Here is an 18,219-nt window from a genome sequence, read left to right on the forward strand (position 1 = left end):
CAGGGCCTGGCACATAGAAGGTGCTTAATAAATGCTTACTGAATGATTGATCAGTGAACACCTAGAAAAGGAAGTGGTGATGACAGAGTCAACATGGCTTTAGCAAGACCACGTCATTCCAGACTAACTACATACACAGACACACACAAACACAGAAACATACACACAATTTTTATATCTATATATATAGCTTATTATATATAACCTTATCTATGTGGGGGGGAATATCTCATGCTCTTTGATATAAAAGATGGAGGAACGTGTGCTAGACAATAGTACAGTTACACAGCTTCAGAGCTGGGTGAATAGTTAGACCCAAAGTAGAATCATTAATGGTTCAGTATCAAACTGGATGGAGGTCTCCAGTAAAGAGACCTAGGGATTTGGTCCTGGACAGTTAAGTGTTATCAATGACTTGGATAAAGGCTTAAATGGCATTCTTACCAAACTTGCAGATGACATAGAACTGGGAGGGATGACTAACACACGGATAACAGGATAGAACATTGGGCTGGATTTAATAAGATGAAATTTAGTGAAGAGAAATGTAAAGAATTATATTTAAGTTTTTTCAAAAATTATTTCACATGTTTAAGATGGAGGAAGGGTGGATCGATAGTAGTTCTTTTGAAAAAGATCTGGGACTTGTAGTAGGAAGTAAGCTCAATATGAGTCATTAGAAGGAAGAGAGCTTGCCCATCAGTGGAAGTGTTCAAGTAAATCTGGATGACTACTTGTCAGATATGTTGTAGTGGTGTTTCTTTGGGAGGATATGGATTAAACTAGATGTTCCCAGAGGTCCTTTCCAATTGCAAAAGTCTGTAACCATTTTGATCTCCCAGTCATTGATCATTTTTTTCCTCCTTAAAATACTTTCCTCCTATTGCATCCACATCGATGCATCACTATTTTACCACCACTTCCCACTTCTTTTCTATCCCAAATGTGACACTAGGGCAAGCCTACAGTGTTGGAGCCTTTGCTTTTTATTCAATCCATAAAAGAAACAACTTTACCTAAACTACTACTATTACATTTCAGATAAGAAATTTCATATATATATATATGTATGTATATATGTATATATATATATGTATATATATATGTATATATATGTGTGTGTATATATGTACACATACACACACACAATCAGATACTTTCCAGTTCCCTAATTCCTTGTGTCTAAGTTTTGATTTCCCCAGCAAGATGCTATGGAAGGTTCCTTGGTCCAAGTGTCAGGTCCATCTCTTTACCAAGAGAGCCAACAATTCAGTAACTTGATGAAGTTGGCTATTTGATTCTCAAGAGGCAGCTACAGAAAGAATATGAGATTTGAGTCATTAGATCTGGGCTTGAGTGCCAGTTCTGCCACTTATTAGATGAGTCCTTCATCTTATTTGAAGATACTACCTGCCTCACAATTTTGTTGTGAAGATTAAACGAGAACATGTGAAGTGTTTTGTAAACCATACAATACTATACACCTCAGCAATTATTACCACTATCATTACTGAAATTTAACAAAAGGGTAGTAAACTGAGGCAATTCTCTAAGCAAGATAACATTTATTAATAGGGGCATGCTGCCTGCCAATAAATGGGTCAATGGATTGTCTTCATTTATGCCAAAGCAAAAGAACTGCTCCCCTTTTATAGGTTTGGGGGATTACAGAACAAAGAACAGAACAGGGTGGGTGACATCATATGGTCCAGGGATGCCGAGCTGCAGGGGGCAATATGATTGGTTGGAGGCCCTGCTTCCCTCCCAAGCGGTCTAGGTCCAAGATGACAAACCAGATGTCCTTAAAGGATAGCTTGGTGGTATAAAGACATTAGTGGGAACTCCCTTGTGTTTACAAGCATCCCTCAACGTCAGCTAAACTCCTTGAGGCAAGAACAGATTGGATTTCTAAATTTAACTCATTACAGGCCAACTAAATTCAGAAACAAAGAACCATGACTTAAGCAATTACAGGACAAAAACAGTTACAAGTAATTGTAAACAGGATCAATAAATAAATGGTGCAGGATCAATCTTAATCTTCTCACCATCTTATTAGCACTTCCAAAAATCTTTCCCCTCACCCTCAGTAAAGTCTATTGTGTCATAATAAGGGACCAGAGGAGGTAATCCTGGGTTCTTCAAAGCTACATGCCAACAGACCTCAGGTCTCTGCTATGTCACACCAATCTGTATCTGTCTGCCAATCATCAGACAAGCTAACTGTAGAAAAATTCAAGAGTAGAATGTGTTGACCATTATTTAGTGAATGAATTTTTTCAGCCATATCAATTCATTCAGACTGTCCAAAGCCACTGAGGGTTTTGATATGCACTAATAGAAGTACTTACACTTATGGCAGCTGAGTGGCAGTGGATGAAGCCCCAGGCCTGGATTCAGGAAGACCTGAATTCAAATCTTACTTCAGACATTTACTAGCTGTGTGACCCTGGACAAGTCACTTAACCCTTTGCTGTAAAATGAGCTGGAGAAGGAAATGGCAAGGGGGCAGCTAGGTGGCACAGTGAATAGAGCTCTGGCCTTGGATTCAAGAGGACCTGAGTTCAAATCCAGCCTCAGACACTTGACACTTACTAGCTGTGTGACTCTGGGCAAGTCACTTAACCCCAATTGCCTCACCAAAAAGCAAAAAAGAAACCCCAAAAAACAATGACTTTTTTTTAAAAAAAGAAGGAAATGGCAAACCACTTCAGTATCTTTGTCAAGAAAATCCCAAATGGGTTCACAAAGAGTCAGATACGTACTGAAAAGGTTGAACAACTTACACCCATAAAGCCCCAGCTAACTGAATTATTGAAGTACAAACACTCTTATCACCATTCCCCAAATCCTCTGGCAAGACACTTTCTAAACAGTATAAGGAGCTTCCCCCATTCCCTCCCCACCACGAAAAAAAGATATTCTGATACCAAAGAATGGTAAATTTTCATAGCAGACTCCTATAAAAAGCATCCTAAAGTGTGTCTTTACAAACCAAGGAATTCCTTTGCCTGAATATTCATTCATATAGCTACGTGTAGATAAATTAAAGAGATAAGCAAAAGCAGAAAAAATTATATCACAATGAAGTTAACAGCAGGAAACTCAAAAATATCAGTCTTTGCCTCGACCTTCATTTCTCTGCTTTCCCCTTTTTCCCTTTCCTTTGAAACCCCACAACTTTTCTTTTTACCATAGGTGGTGGAGAAAAAGGAGACTCTAGTTAATACGGCTTTAAAAGACCTCAGATATTTATGCATCTTTAACAATCAGCCCATAAGTATCTGACTAAAACAAAGTCAAGTTGGACTGACCCTCTCAACCTTCTACTCAGTTCAACTCATCTCATTACTGAAGCAGCTATTATATGGCATATAATATAAGCCTATATTCATAGGCTTCATGTTTTGTGACCTCTTCTATACGGATGCCTGATGATTAAGTGAAATACAACTCAACTTTTCCATACACAGCAGGTTTACTCCACCTTTACCTTTCCCATCATTAATGTTTCTCTAGCTAAAATATCTGGGCTAGTAAAGTGTTTTACAATCCCTTTTTTAATACATATTTCTCATCTAGTTAGTTATTGTTGCCCTTGATTGGGAAGAATGGGGAGGCATCACAAGTACAATGACTTCACAGCATTATACAGAGCTGGAAGGGCTCTAGGTGGTCAGCTAATCCAATTCTGACCCCCAACAGGGGGGTCACACAACCTCATAACCTTTTAAGTCTAATAAGTAACCAGCAACTCGGTACTTCCAGAAGCAGTTCATTTCGTATTGGGATATCATTAATTAGCATCACAGCCTAGAGCTGGAAGTGACCTTCAGAGGCCATCTTGTCAAACTCTGATTTTACAGATGAGTAAACTGAGGCACAAAACCGTTAAATCTCGATCAAACAATAAGCGGCAAAGCCGGGATTGGAGCAATATGACTTACCCAAAATGGTGAAAAGAAGTGTGACGAGCATTTTTATCAGTCTTGACCCGGAGACACAGCCCCTTCCAGGTAGGGAAGAAACAAACAACTGATGCGTCTTTCTTTGGGACCGGGAAACCACGAAAAGCCAAATGGACCGGGAAAACTTCCTTTCGGGGTTCGGAGGCACAAACCCACACTGAAGCCACGGGACATAAGCGGCGGAGCACTGGGATGGGGCTTCTGGGAGCCCCATATTCTCAGCCAATCCCGGGCAGTCCAGTAGCCTCCGGGCTCTGGCCGGGAAGGGAGGACGCTCGGGGCTCCACACGCGCCGGGCAAGTCCAACCCAGCAGGTCCCAGAGGAGCCGGGGGGCACTTCTAAACAGGCCACCTCATCCTGCCCCAACGACAGAGGGTGCCGGAAGAAAGAGGCCGAGAAGGATACTCGGGAGGGAAGAGTTGTCATCTCCCAGAGGCCCGGACCAACAAGGCTGAAGCAGGCAGAAGCTAGCCACGGACCCGGGACACCTGAGCTCAGCTAACACCGTGGCGCTGAGTCTAACACACAACTAACCCCAACCCCCTCAGAGCCCCGCCCCCTACTGCCACCGCGCCCAATCCCGCCTCAGTCACTGACCTCAGGCCCCGCCCTCTATTGCCTCAGGGCCCTATCCCTCCCTCTCCAAACTCCTCCTGAAGGCCCCGCCCCCATTGGGATCCCGCCCCCATCGCCTCAGGGACCTATCCCCTTCCCAGAGACCAGCAGGCCCCACCCCTTCCGGGACCCCGCCCCTACTACCTTAGGCTCTATCCCTTCACCAGGCACCGCCTGAAGGCCCCGCCCGTCCTGAACTCCCATGACAGCGCCCCCTCGGCGATTCAGGTCCCAATCCACCTCCTGGCACAGCCTCCTCCCCGCTAGTGCTGGGGAAGGAGCCGGTCCGCCTACTTTCCTAAACAGGACCAGAGCCCACGCCCCTTCATGATTGAGAGCTCCGCCCCTCGCCTTCCCAGGTCACGGAATGCCGCCCTTTCCTCTCCCCGGGAGTGGCTTCCTTGCCGCCCCGGTCCCAAGCACTGACCCGCACCAGCACTTTCTACCGCTCCACAACTCAAGTCTGTTCCCGAGACTCATTCCTCATTTCACTCCGTTCCCCCCTCCCTTCTCCCTCCACGCTGGGCTCCGCCTCGAACCCAAGCCTCTGGCCCCGCCTCCTTGCCTCAAGCCCCCCGCCTCCTGGCTCCCGGAGCTTCAGAGTCCGCCCTCCTCCCCATCTTGCCTTCGAGCTCCGGCCCTCTGCCGCAGCCGCGAGATCCAGTCGCCACCACAATTGGTTGAGAAAGGGGCGGGAGGTGGGAACTTCCCCGTGCCTCTCTTGTGATTGCCTGGAGACCGTGACCTCTCCGAGTCCTCTCGGTGCGCGGAGGCATAACCCGGAAGTTGTTCTCGCGGTGGCTCTCTCGTGCTTCGTGGGGGGGGATCAGAAGCCTGCGGTCTCGGTAGCCGGCGGTGCCGCTGAGATGACCAAAGTCAAGAGGGAAGTGGAGGAGTCGGAGGCGGCGCCGGAGAGCTCCGGGGCTCCTGAGCGGACGTACGAGGAGATGCTGTCGAACCTGAACCCCATCGCGCAGCCCCTAGCGTCCCGCCGCCTGACTCGGAAGCTGTACAAGTGCATCAAGAAAGGTGGTCTGGGGAGCGTGGAGAGGCTGCGGCTGCGGCTGCGGGGAAAGGAGGGGAAGCCGGGGGGAAGAAGAAGGGGGGAAGGGGGAGTCAGAAGGGGGGAAGAAGGGGAGGCCGGGCTGGAGCCGCAGGCCCAGGGCTGACTCCTGCGATCCTTCCAGCCGTGAAGCAGAAGCAGATCCGGCGAGGCGTGAAGGAAGTTCAGAAATTTCTTAACAAAGGAGAAAAGGGGTAAGAGCTGACGACGTGGCTTTACCTACCCACTTCTTCTTAATGATGATAAAAACTTAACATTTATATAGGATTTTATGGTTTGGCAAAAAGGTCTTTGCATAGGTTATTTAATTTGAACTTCAAAACAGCCTTGTGAGGTAGGTGCTATTTATTCTCCAAAAGGTTAAATGACTTGTTCAGGGGCCCACAGCTAACATTTGAGGCAGGATTTGCACTCAGGTCTCTTTGACTTCAACTCCAGCACTCTATCCTCTAGCTGCCTCAGATTAGTATCACCACGTAAGTTCCTCATTGCCTGGCAGTTCTCTAAGGCCTTTTACTCCAAAAACAAGCCTGGTTTAGTAATATGCATTCCAGAGAGGTAAGCAAATTAAAACTTTAAGCCTTTGGCTCCTTTATCCATTTTGCCATCAAATATTCATTGAGTGTCTATTGTGTGAAATATATAGATGAGTAAGCCATGAGAAGTGAACCTGGAGTAGTCAGTACTGACCAGCCAAGAAGACTTGCTTTCAGATCCTACCTTGACAGTAACTAGTTTGTGACTGAACAAGTCACTTAAATCCTCTGAGCATCAGCTTCCTCGTCTTTAAAATGTGGGGGTTGGCCTCAGATATCTAAATGTATTATCCTGTTCTCCCCAGTCTGGCAGGGAAGACGGGACATACATATGTCACTATTTCTACAAGTCAAATTGTCACCAAAAAGGCATATAATGTTTTAGTTGTCAGAGGAAGTAGAGTATATCACCTTACTTTATAAAACTTAATCCTTGATAATTACCAAGCAAATGTTTTTATCAGAGTGAGCAAAATTATAATAATTTATTTGAAAACAGCATTGCAGAGAAAAACAACTTTGAACTACTTTAGAACTTTGGTTAATGCAATGACAAACTGTAAGTCCAGAAGCTTGATATAACACAACTCGCCTTCTGCAAGAAAGTTAAAAATGCAGAGACATTCATTTTGGGACATAGCTAATGGGGGAATTTGTTTTGCTGGACTGTGAGTGCTTGTGATAAGGGTTTTGTTATTGTTCAATTGGGAGGATTGTGGGAGAGACAAATTACTTTTTTTAAAAAAAGGTATATATTGGGGGTGGTTTGATAACATTGCCTAACAGTGAGTTGACATCTCAGTAGAGAAAATAACCCCACACATTCAGGTTTCAACATCCAGATAAAGTCATGGAGAGTCCTTTAGCATTTAACCCAACTTGATGAATTTCAGAAAGAGGAAAAAATTGAGAGCCAGAAAGGAAAAATAACTTGTTCAAGGCCCCAAAACTCAGGGCCAAAGCTGGAACCACTAGCCAAGTCTTCTGGCTAATTCCAGTGCTCTTTCCATTGCAATACTTTTCACAAGCATAATACCCAGGAATTATGTATGCCCTAACCACCTTCTGTCCCTGCCCTTAAGAAAAACCTCTTGACTGGAGATACTTCAGGTTGAGAGATTTTCATTCTATGAGGAGATGAAAACAAATGACTCATTTCATTACAGGATTATGGTTTTGGCTGGGGACACACTACCCATCGAGGTATACTGCCATCTCCCCATTATGTGTGAGGATCTGAGTATGCCGTATGCCTATGTTCCCTCGAAAACGGTAAGAACTTTTTTAGTAGCTGCTGTCTGCAGTGTTGCCTGTTCTAGCAGTATAAAAGCATGTGAATATATTTTAGAGAAAGGAATAGAATAAAGTTAATTGAAGCTAGGTCTTTTGACTCAGTCCTGGTATGCTTATTCCTGAACCCCTGAAAAGGCATTTCAGAGTTGTCATGGTCATTATTTAAAGTTACTTAGCAAGTAATAACCTTTTTAAAGAAGTTTGAAGAAAAACTAGCCCTTTATTTTATTCCCACCTTACAGGATCTGGGAGCAGCTGCTGGCTCTAAGCGCCCAACTTGTGTGATCATGATTAAGCCACATGAGGACTACCAGGCTACATATGATGACTGTCTGGAGGAAGTAGAGTCTCTTCCAGTCCCCTTGTAAAGAAAAGTAGTGTCGTGTTCATGATTATTTAGGAGACCTTTCTTGACTGCAAAAGACAGTGGTACAAGCAAACTGCTTCATTATGCCTGCAAGGAGCAGGTGACCCTCCATCATTTCCCCACCAGCATTCCCAGAGATTTTTTTTTTATGATAGCTCAAACAGTAATTTCACAAAAGTTTGGCCAGTAGTATCATGGTTGTCAAGGCTGTTTACTACTAAGCAGTGAAATAAAGTTTTGAAAAAATAACTTCTAGTATTTTGTGGGGGAGGTAGGAGGGCTCTGGTTTCTTTTTTTTTCCCCCAAGTACAATAACAAATGGAACACTGGTCCCCCCCAGAAGGAAAATGCTAACATACTTTGTGAAAGACTAATCCACCCACCTCTAAAATGAGCAAGCCACAGAGCAAGGCTTCTGCCTCCATTCAGCTCCCACTCATCTAACAGTGAGAGCTCTGACTCCCAGAGTCTTACTGGAACCTAACACCACCACCAACCCTCACTTCATTTCTCTCATTGCTACAGGGGTCCCAAATAATTCTACCCACCATTGGGATCAGGTCACCTACCTGCACAGCTTGAAATAGATTTTCAAACCCAAGTCATAGTAAATGTAATAACTGTTGGCAGCATCATAGCACCTTGCTGGATCCCAACTTTGTTGTTTAAAATGAGGTCACCTGATACCTTCATACAGAGCTAATGTGGAGTGCCTTCCAAGGAAGAAAAGGTTCACCAGAAGAAGTTGCTTGCATCCCTTCTGCCCCAAAAACTGAGCTCTTGGTACTGATAACTTTTTGCTAAAACAGCTTTTTTTTTCTTTAGCTTTATTGATACATTTGATTTTTCTTAAATCAGATGTGAGGCAGCCCGTGGACCAGCAGGTATTCTTCTTACCCTTGCAACTCCCAATCTTTGGTATTAAGTGAAATGTAAAGATAAAGCAATTACAGAGAAGGCAAGTGATTTATTTGTTCAAAGTTATAAAACAACTGCATCCAAGTCTACCTAGACTATTTACATTGTAAAACTGGTAAATACAATTGAAACACTGTACAGTAGTAAGTGGCTGGCACCACACCTGGGCTGGCCTAAGGTTGTAGAGCTAGATCTAAATACACAAACTGCAGTGCAAGATAACAGAAGGGGAAAGAGGTGGAGAAATATATCTTGATGTTATGTTTGTTGCTACTTTAAACCGACAATAAGCAAAACAGCTGGCACAGGAGTGCATATAAGATATGTGGGCTTTGGAAGGGAGAACGGAACAAGGAAAGGCATCAGAGGTGCTGGAGCAGGGATACTGTCGGTGCCCAACCTGCAGCCATCCACTGGAGTTCAGTTCTCTGCTTAGCAGACAACAGTGAAAGACTGAAGAAACCACAGATCTTCCTTTGTGACACAGACGTTTTGGGGCTAACAAAAGGCCCTTGCCTCCCCAACTCCTCCTACGGAGTGCTGTTCTCAGCCAGCTTTTCAAAACACCATGGAAGGGGCCATCACGGCATGTCCATCCCTGGGTCTCATCTACCCTATAAAAGGCCAGCTGAGGCATTGGGAAAGTCCCTTTTACCAAATGAGCTGACTTCCTTGTTATCAGAATATGATACGTTTGCCATCAGCTGGGTTCTGCTCCATAGGGCAGTAAGGGCATTTCAGTCTGAGGAGAGAAGAAAACAGCAAAGGTTCAGAGACCAGAAATAGAAATAATATATTTGTCAACACTGCAGTTGATCCTCCTGCCTAACTGTAGGTCTTTCTGCCTTGAGTGTACCCCATCTCTAATCCAGCCTCCACAACAAGAAGTCTCCCTAACACGTTGTTCTGATGTTACTTTTACTCAAAAACAGGCAATAGAGAGCCCACAAAATAAAAATATAATCCTGGCATTCAAGTCTCTCCATAATCTGATTCCAAACTGCTCTTCTAGCTTTATCTCATACTATTTTATCTTCACATATTCTGGAAGACTGATATATTCCTTTTACCCCCAATTCTGCCCACTGAAGCCCAGATGCTCTACCTCCTTGAATTTTTCATAACATTCTGCCTGGACCTCTCTCTTTTGTATCACGGTTGTTGGTGCACTTGTCTTTCCCCTATTATAAAGCATTTTGAGAGTAGGGCCTATCTCACATGTAATCCTCAGTGCCTGGCATAAGGCCTTGCATATAGTTGACAGTTAATTTCTGAAGTGAATTTATACCACACTTGCTATCTAACACACAGATGACCATAAGTTCACGTTCTCAGAGGAGGTAAAATAAAACTTACTTTCCTCCGTTAATGAGCTTGTTGAGGGCATCCCTAGAGATGACGTGACCACAGATGAGTTTGATAGGTGGATTGGAATCTGAAGTTTGCTGGCGAAGGATAGGGCAGGCAAACACGGAGTGGTACCAGCACTTCATGCCCAGTTCAATTTCAATCTGTTAAGAAAAGGCAGCGCTGAGCTCCATCCCCCTCTGCTCCCTGTAGCTGCCACCCTATCATGTCCAGCCAGGACTTACAGGCAGCTCGTCCTTATGGCTCCAGACTCCTGTGCACTGTCTCTGCTCAATCACTGCTTTGATGTTCATTAACACGGGCAGTGCCACACACCCAGAGGCAAAGCTGCAGAAAGGAAAAAGCTTAGTGCTCTGAGTCATAAGACCTAGGTTTGAATTTGAGCTTTGCCACCTACTGGCTGGGTGATCTTGGGCAAGTCACTTTCCCTCTGAGCCTCACTTTCCTCTAAAATGAGGGAACTGACAAAAGAACAATACACATATTGACAAAGGTGTAAATGAAAAGATCCCTAAAAGGAAGTCAAATAGTACTTGCAAAACCACTGGAAATTAAAAAATATACTCCCCCTCCACAGCAGCGAGTCAAGAACTATCAGTACAAAATATTTACAAGGTACAGTGCAATTATTATACGGGATGTTTTTGCAATAACGTAGGATTCAATTTGGGGAATTAAAAGCAAAAGAAACCATATATACACCCCTTATGTGGTCTATTTCTCCCCAGAAATCAACTCTTAAATATGGACTTGGATTTTAAGCAATCTTCTCTAGAGTTAAATAAGATCCTGGAAGCTTTGCTCTAAATTCTATGTAAATCTATGGTCCTCTGGTCTCTTTAGGCAGGGAAGCCCAGGTCCTGTTACTACTCAAAAAACTGGGCTCTCCTCTCTCACTTGTCCCCAAGGAACTGAACTATACCTGACACTGAGGGGGGACTCCACGGATAGTCCAAGAAGAGCACAGGCATCTCGAGTAAAGGTCTCACAGATCTCTGCCCAGTGACTATTGTCCAAGAGGTGACAGTAGGGAGACTTCTCAATGCCCAACCGGAGATATACAAGGCTTCCCATCATCACCTGGATCTCTGCAAAGCAATACACAGGCAGCTCAGGAAGTGGCTAGGAATGCTGGGTGCTTGACCAACACCACACCTACATACAATAGCCTCCTCTTTACACCAAGTCCTAGGAATAGAGGGCTTAGAGCTGGAAGGGAATTTAAACCATCTCCCTCATTTTTCAACCCAGAGAAGTGACTTTCCCAAGGTCATACAGGTAGTAAGCAGCAAAGGTAGTATTTGAACCCAGGTCCTCTGATTCCAAATGCAGCATTAGTTCCACTACACCATACAGCTCCAGGTCCCTGGATAGAGGTGGGTCCTAATTATTTTGAGTAGAAAATGAAATGGAACAAGTAATTAGGGGGAAATTGGCATTCCTGTCACTCTAAGGTCTAATGAGAAAATCAAGAGCTAATTTCCAGAGGACTCCTAACCCACCAGCCAACTCCTTGCTGGATTCTTGGTCCCCTGGATCCTTAGCACTCTCACCCCGTTGATGCAGCCGTGCAAAGGGCTGGAAGTGGCGTGCATAGTTCAGGGCTTCCAGCTGCTTCTCCGGGCCCCCTGCCAGGAGACGGATGAAGTGCAGTCGGTGCAACTTAAACTCCAGGGAACTATTTAGCTCCAGCAGGCGCTGCCGATTTGAAATGGCCCAGCTGGGAAGGAAAGATAGGTTACCTCAATACCCAGCTGTGTCCCAGAGGGAATACCCTGAGATAGTAGCTATGATTCAGGGGGAAAAAAGTAACAAAAAGATGAGGCCTTTGACAAATTACCGTATCACCCAAAGAAAGGCGCTTGTAATCAGAAGCGTCATGGTGAAATGGTAAAATAAAGGTAACAGGCATGTCATCTGTACTCAATGCTAGGGGCCTGGATGCTGAACAGTAAAGGCAAGATGAGGTTTACAAAGCAAAGTACTTTCTTCAGGCAATACAAGCTCAGAAAGATTAGGTGACAAGCCTAGAGCTAGAAAATTGGCTTTCTAAGAGTTGGGACCCAAACTTCCTTTCTAGTTTCCCAATTGCAAAGCCTGGGCTCTTTCTAAAGGTGTCTTAGATCTACCAGGAGCCCATGAATCCCACATGGCAACCTTCCCCTCCTCCATACTCTAAAGCTGGTCGAAGGTCTTGTTCATGCAAAGCTTCCAGGATCCGATTTAGCTCCAGGAAAGGTTGCTTAAAATCCAAGTCCACATTCAGAGTTGATTCCTGGGGAGAAATAGATCACATCAGGTTGGTCACAGAAATAGATCACCTTCCATGCATTCTGTATGTTAGCTGCCATTAGAGATGGGGATAAGTTTGGAAGGAAGGACACTTCAAGCTTTGGTTCCAGTGAAACTCTACCAACTGCCTAAGAATTGAATCTCTACCTCTGCCCAGCTATGTTGTTCCCTTCTTATCTATACCCTCAGATCTGCTCCAATCCAAATTAACTGGAAGGTAGTTTAAGAAGCCTTCAGTACCTGACACAATTCCTCAGCAACATTCAGCATGCCCTGCTGGTAGAGGTGCTCCACAATTGCCATCTGCAAAATCTGCTGCTGTTTCTCTCGAGAGTCCCACACAGTATCAGAGACCACGCCACAAATCTCAGCATCAAAATTCTGATAACAAGAAGAGGAGAGAGCCTGTTGAATCCTCTCAGCCAGGTGCACTATCCCTTCACTAACAGCTCCAACAACTCTCTCATTTCCTCTTTTATGCTCCCATAATTTTGTCTAAGAACTCCAAACCCCTCAACCCAGAGTATATGCAGGAAAAGTAACTAGAGTCTACTGAGGAAAAGGACCAGAGACTTTCATGGTTAAACCTACTTTCCCCAGCCTCTGAACCAGGCCTTTTTGCATCTTATTCATTCTAACATTTGAGAAACTTTTCTTAAGTTCCTGATGTGTGTATCTCCTACTACAGATGACAACTTGCACACTGAGCTTCAAGGCGAAAGCAGCACTTACCCTGTCAATGGCTTTGCCCACTCTGGAAACACTGCTGTGAATGTCCTTATGGTCTGATGCAAGTTTCTGCACTGTGTCCTTGATTTTCCGGCAGCACTGGGACATCACTACAGAAAGTGTGGCTGAGAGAGGTGTCCCCTGAAGAGCTACAGCACAAAACAAGGATGAAGTCAGGGTATCACTCCAGAAGGACTGCACAGAGTCACAAAGAGGCCCCAGGCAGGAACCTGCTCTGACACAGGCCATTTTTCTTTTTCCCCTTCCTGAACATGAAGTTGCCCTGTCTTTTCCCATCCATCTCCTGTCAGCCAGCTGAGACCCCTTCATTATACAAGGGGGGAAATGTAACAAATGAGTCTAATGTTAATAAACTTGTGAAGAAGCTTCAAAGGAGTGGAATACACTGGACAAAATTGCTCTTTCGTTCCTATCAACCACCATTCACTGAGCATCTGCTACATCTAGGGCCAAGCAATGAACCCCATGAGACCCAAGCCTTGACTAAGGAACAGAAAACAGAGAAAAATGGCAATAGTGTACTGAAGAAAACAACAGATTTGGAATTGGGAGACCTGGTTCAGAGCCTGTGGCTGACAGTTGCCATGAGCAGGTCATTTTACTTCTCTACCCTTATTTTCTTACCTGTAAAACAGATTTAAGACCTGTACTGTATATCACACACAAATGTGGTAAGGAAAACTGCAAGAGACAATACAGTACAGTGGAAAGTGTGCTAGATTTGGAGTGAAATGACCTGGGTTCAAATTCTACCTCTGCTATTCAATACCTCTATGTCCTTGGGAAATTCACTTAATGTCTCTTGGGGGGAAAAAAATCTCTTGACCTCAGTTTCTCATCTGTAAAATGAGCAAGTTGAACTAAACAACCTATAAAAGTTCTCTCCAGCTCTAAATCTATGGATTCCATGATCCCTATGTACACCTCAAAGTGCTACATAAATGAGTTACCGGTGTTATTTTCATATAGTAGCTGTCAAAGATTTCCAGTATAGCTAGAAAGACAAGGCAGGTCCACAGATTACCAAAATGCTGGGAAAATATCATAAAACATACGTAGGAGAAAAAAATCACAAGGTGAACTGTGATTCACCCTTCTGGACCTTTATGAAGTAGAGAGATGACTTCCACATCTAAGTACAATACATAATATTATACAGTCAGTGCATTAGAAGAATATAAAACAAAACACTACATTGGGTTAAAGGCAGTAAAAATGGGAAGATTTCCTACAGGAGGCTGCATTTGAGTTAGGCTTTAGTAGATGAGTAAAAATTTAACAGGCAAACGGGAGAGGCAAACCATTCCACACATAGGGAATAGCATGAAGAAAGGTGAAAAGGTAGGAAAGTGCAGGATGTGTCTGGGTGGGCAGCGAAAAATTCAAATGAGGTTTAGAGTTTGTGGAAGGAATATGAGATAAGGCTGGAAAAGTAGGGTGTCCCTAGAATGTGAAAGGCTTTGAGGAAGGAAGAAAAATATAAACTACTTGGTAAGCAATGGGAACCACTAAAGATTTCTGAGTAGAGGCACAGCACAATCATATCTATGCACAAGTAAGATTATTCTGGCATCAGTATGAGAGATTGGAAGGGGGAAGACTTGTTAGGAGGTCATCACAATAATCCAGGTAGGTGGAAGAAGTGAAAAGAGAAGAGGGGAAATACAAGTGATGTTGTAGAGACAGAATCAACCAAACCAGTAACTAACTGGATATGAGAGGTAAGCAAAAGGGAAGAGCCAAAAATACAATCTTATGATTTCAAACATTAGAGAAATAGTGAAGAGTGATGCCACTGACAAAAACAGTGAAGAATGAAAAGTGAGTTTAAGGAGAAAGATAAAACCAGTTTTGGACATGTTGAATTTGAAGTGCCAGTGGAACACTGAAGTGGCAAATTTTTTGTAGGAAGTTGGAAAGAAAATAGTTTTTGTAAACCTTTAAATATTATATGAGACATTATACTGAAGGAAGGTGAGGGTTCAAATCAGGGTTATATACAGATGAATTATTATCACTGGAAGGAGGTGGAAACAAATGTGAAATTACACTGATCCATGTGGCCAATCCTTCACAACTACTACATTCTCCTTTTTGCTTCTATATGATTCCCAAATTAGGCATACGAGTATACTACTTCCTTCAAGTGCCCTGACAACTGAATTTACAAAGGTAAATTAAGGCTTGGCCAAATCCCTTTTGAGACATAGCTGCCAGATCTCAGGAAAACATCCTCACTGGCCCTGGCACACAACAGTGACAACCTAATCAACTAATAGGTATTAATGAAAGCATACATCATCTCGGAGGTCAAGGGCACTGAAAGTGCTTACCTGCACTGGTGAGTTCCTCCCGAAGCTGGCTCACATAGTGAAGCAGCTCCTCTAAGCTCTTTTCACAATGCTGTCCATAACTTAAGAATTTCTGCAGAACTTTGTCAAGTTCTCGCTCCACACATGCACACTGCTCCATTTCTGGGCCCCCAACCTAAAGAAAACATCAATAGTTCAATTCAACAAACACTTATTAAAATACATACACTGTACTGTGAGCTGGGAATACAAAAACAATCCAGTCCTCAGCCTCAAGGATCTTGGACTTTGAATGTATTCTTTGCCTTTTCTTCTCATTTGCTTTCAACAGCCTCCAGCATTGCCATTTGTCTTTGAAAGTTTCAGTTCTAGAATCCAAACTCTCCAGCCACCTATAACATGACCCCAAGAAACCTCTTACCCAAATATGAACCCCTCAGTTTTATTATGAGGGATCCCTTCAATTCAATATAACACAACAACCACTTATTAAACACTGTGTAAGACAGTGTGATGGGCACATAATAAATGCTTCTGAATAAATACCTCATTTCTATAGCCCTTTAAAGTTTGCATAACAATTTATTCACAACTACCCCACAAATAAGAAGTTACAGGTGCTATAATCCTCATTTTACAACTGAGGAAACAGCAGTTCAAACAGGTAAAGTACATGGTCACAAAGCTAGTAATTGTTGGATTCAGGTTTTAAGCCCAGGTCTCCAACACTCTTCCCTCCTGTTACAGAATAACATTTCCACCATCCCTAGACCCCTTCAACTTCTGACTCTTTACAAGTAACTCCCAGCATCTGCTCCTTCACTGCCCAGCCCCAATTACCTAAAAGCTCTGGACTGACATCCAGAAAATCCAAATTCTAGTCCCTAGGTCAGCCTCTGATTCCATCTGTGGCCTTGGGAAAGTTCCTTCCCCTCTCCTTGGCCTCAATTTTCTCATATTTAAAATGGAACAGTTGGGCCAGATTTCTTAAGTCTTCTTCAGTGTTAAGGTCTTGTGATTTTATAACACTGTTACTCCCTTCACAGTCTCCCTCAATGTATTTAGTGCAGAGTAAGTATTTAAATGCTTTTTCATTCATTCATTCATTTCTCATTCTAGGTCTGTGGAATTCCCTACTTGGGGTCTTTTCTGTCTTTACAAACACCTAGACCCTGTCCTTCCACATACTTTGTCCACAATTGGCCAGGTCTCCATTCTACCCTCTTTGGGCCTAACCAACCCCAACACTAAGACTGAGGTGTGTTTTTTAGGGAGTGTGATTTTTATACCTTTTAAATGGCTGATAATTTGTTCTGCTAATAGCTTGACTCATCTAAAGCGCACTTGCTGAGCAGTCTTGAGTGACTTGCTGAGGAAGAGGATACAAACGAGAGAAAAGGTGCGGAGCAAGAGGGGAGGACGGGAACCTTGTATGACTTCGGTCACTCTCTGGACCTCAGTGTCCCCAACTATAAAATGTGGAGACTGAACTCGAGGGTCTCCTCTCACAGAACTGAGGGAAGGACGTGCGAAGGCAGGAGCCCTCCCCCACCCCCGACACAGGGTCGTCCGACACCGAACCTAGGGCTCCTGCCCAGGTCCCTCCCTCGCTTCGGCCTCCCCCCAGTCCTGGATCCCCGGCCCCGGCCCCGCTCCCCGGGTCAGGCGGGCCCCGGCCTTGTAGGACAATGCCGCCGCCCCTGCCCAGCCCCCTGCGGCCCGCCTCATCCCCATGGCCAGCCCGGCTCAGCCTCGGGGGTCAGGGAGGGCGCTCACCTCGGCCCACCTCAGCCCCGGCCCGATTCCGGCGCCGCTGTCAGCTCAGAACCGGAAGCAGAGGCGGTTGCTACGACGGCCTTGGACTCGTCCACTGTGCCGGCTTCCGTGGGGGGGGAGGGTTGGTACTACGTACCGAACATGGAGCCGTCCACCGCAGGCTGGGCGCGAGTAGAGGCTGCTCCGACCCTTCCAAAAGCCGACTAGCCCGTTTCCGGTTCAGAGAAATGGAGACGGCTTCGGGAGAGTGGGACTAAACCATCTGAATCCACCTGGGGGGATGGGGATACGCCAAAACGGAGACCAGAAAATTGGACCATTCCAGAGGAAGAGCGGGTCCCAGCCAGCCGCAGAAGAGGGCTGTGTAGTCATGGCAACCGGACAGGGACTGCCCCGCCCTCACTTGAGGCTGTGAAAAAGCAGAAAGACTGGGGGGGAGGCTATTGGGGGAGAAGCTTCCAGCCTCCGCACCAAAAAGAGCATCACGTGTGGTCCTGGATTTTTATCCTCCATCTCCTATCCCATGTGCACTATCCTCCATCCCGTCCTTCATTCTCCATCCCAGACCACATATGTATCTCCATAAACCAACACACGTCCCCTGTCCCCTATCCGTCCTTACCTGTTTTCCTCCGGCCGTAACCCATCCCCGTGTCTTCGTCCCAGCCCAAGTCCTCTGTTCCCCCAGCCCATGTCACATCCACTATCCCCGATGCCATTCTTTCCATCGCCCATTGTATAATCCATTCCCTCCATCGACATCCTATGCCGTTGGTTTTCTATTCCATAATCCCATTTCCTGTCTCCACCCTTTTCTCTCCCTAACCCCAAGTTTTCTGTCTCTATCCAGCCCCAGCCCTTTGGAAACAGCACTGGAGATTCATATGAACCTGGGACAGGACAGAATTTCTGAACCAGCATCTAGGAATAATCCATTCAATTACTCCTTTTACATTGTAT

General features: G+C 44.7%; 2 protein-coding genes across 4 annotated transcripts; one reads left to right on the forward strand and one right to left on the reverse strand.

Annotated features, from left to right (window-relative positions):
- Positions 1-5,331: 5,331 nt before the first annotated feature.
- NHP2 (NHP2 ribonucleoprotein) lies at positions 5,332-8,092 on the forward strand. The gene is made up of 4 exons (XM_020998751.2): positions 5,332-5,613; positions 5,772-5,841; positions 7,350-7,455; positions 7,719-8,092. The coding sequence occupies exons 1-4, from the start codon at positions 5,451-5,453 to the stop codon at positions 7,842-7,844; spliced, it is 465 nt and encodes a 154-aa protein (XP_020854410.1). The 5' UTR covers positions 5,332-5,450; the 3' UTR covers positions 7,845-8,092.
- A 698-nt stretch (positions 8,093-8,790) lies between these two features.
- Positions 8,791-17,617, reverse strand: RMND5B (required for meiotic nuclear division 5 homolog B). 3 transcript variants are annotated; one of them, XM_020998749.2, is made up of 11 exons: positions 17,260-17,375; positions 16,773-16,852; positions 15,505-15,658; positions 13,154-13,299; positions 12,662-12,802; positions 12,304-12,404; positions 11,683-11,849; positions 11,052-11,217; positions 10,354-10,456; positions 10,118-10,272; positions 8,791-9,503 (listed from the first exon to the last, which is right to left on the reverse strand). In XM_020998749.2, the coding sequence occupies exons 3-11, from the start codon at positions 15,641-15,643 to the stop codon at positions 9,440-9,442; spliced, it is 1,182 nt and encodes a 393-aa protein (XP_020854408.1). In that variant the 5' UTR covers positions 15,644-15,658; positions 16,773-16,852; positions 17,260-17,375; the 3' UTR covers positions 8,791-9,439. The 3 variants fall into 3 exon arrangements, with proteins under 3 accessions (XP_020854408.1, XP_020854409.1, XP_020854407.1); XM_020998750.2 differs by lacking the exons at positions 16,773-16,852; positions 17,260-17,375 and adding an exon at positions 17,396-17,617; XM_020998748.2 differs by lacking the exon at positions 16,773-16,852.
- Between the last annotated feature and the right edge of the window lie 602 nt (positions 17,618-18,219).

Source organism: Phascolarctos cinereus, unplaced genomic scaffold (genome assembly GCF_003287225.1).
Source record: "Phascolarctos cinereus isolate Bilbo 61053 unplaced genomic scaffold, phaCin_HiC Scaffold_2;HRSCAF=192, whole genome shotgun sequence".
Lineage (NCBI taxonomy): Eukaryota > Metazoa > Chordata > Mammalia > Diprotodontia > Phascolarctidae > Phascolarctos > Phascolarctos cinereus.

Excerpts from the sequence above, each read along its gene's own strand:
- RMND5B (XM_020998750.2), bottom strand. The coding sequence starts at position 15,643 with ATGGAGCAGTGTGCATGTGTGGAGCGAGAACTTGACAAAGTTCTGCAG. Across the intron at positions 13,300-15,504 it reads GGAGGAACTCACCAGTGCAG|CTCTTCAGGGGACACCTCTC; the intron begins GTAAGCACTTTC and ends TTTGTGCTGTAG. Across the intron at positions 12,803-13,153 it reads TGGGCAAAGCCATTGACAGG|AATTTTGATGCTGAGATTTG; the intron begins GTAAGTGCTGCT and ends TCTTGTTATCAG.
- NHP2 (XM_020998751.2), top strand. The coding sequence starts at position 5,451 with ATGACCAAAGTCAAGAGGGAAGTGGAGGAGTCGGAGGCGGCGCCGGAG. Across the intron at positions 5,614-5,771 it reads GTACAAGTGCATCAAGAAAG|CCGTGAAGCAGAAGCAGATC; the intron begins GTGGTCTGGGGA and ends CGATCCTTCCAG. Across the intron at positions 7,456-7,718 it reads CCTATGTTCCCTCGAAAACG|GATCTGGGAGCAGCTGCTGG; the intron begins GTAAGAACTTTT and ends CCCACCTTACAG.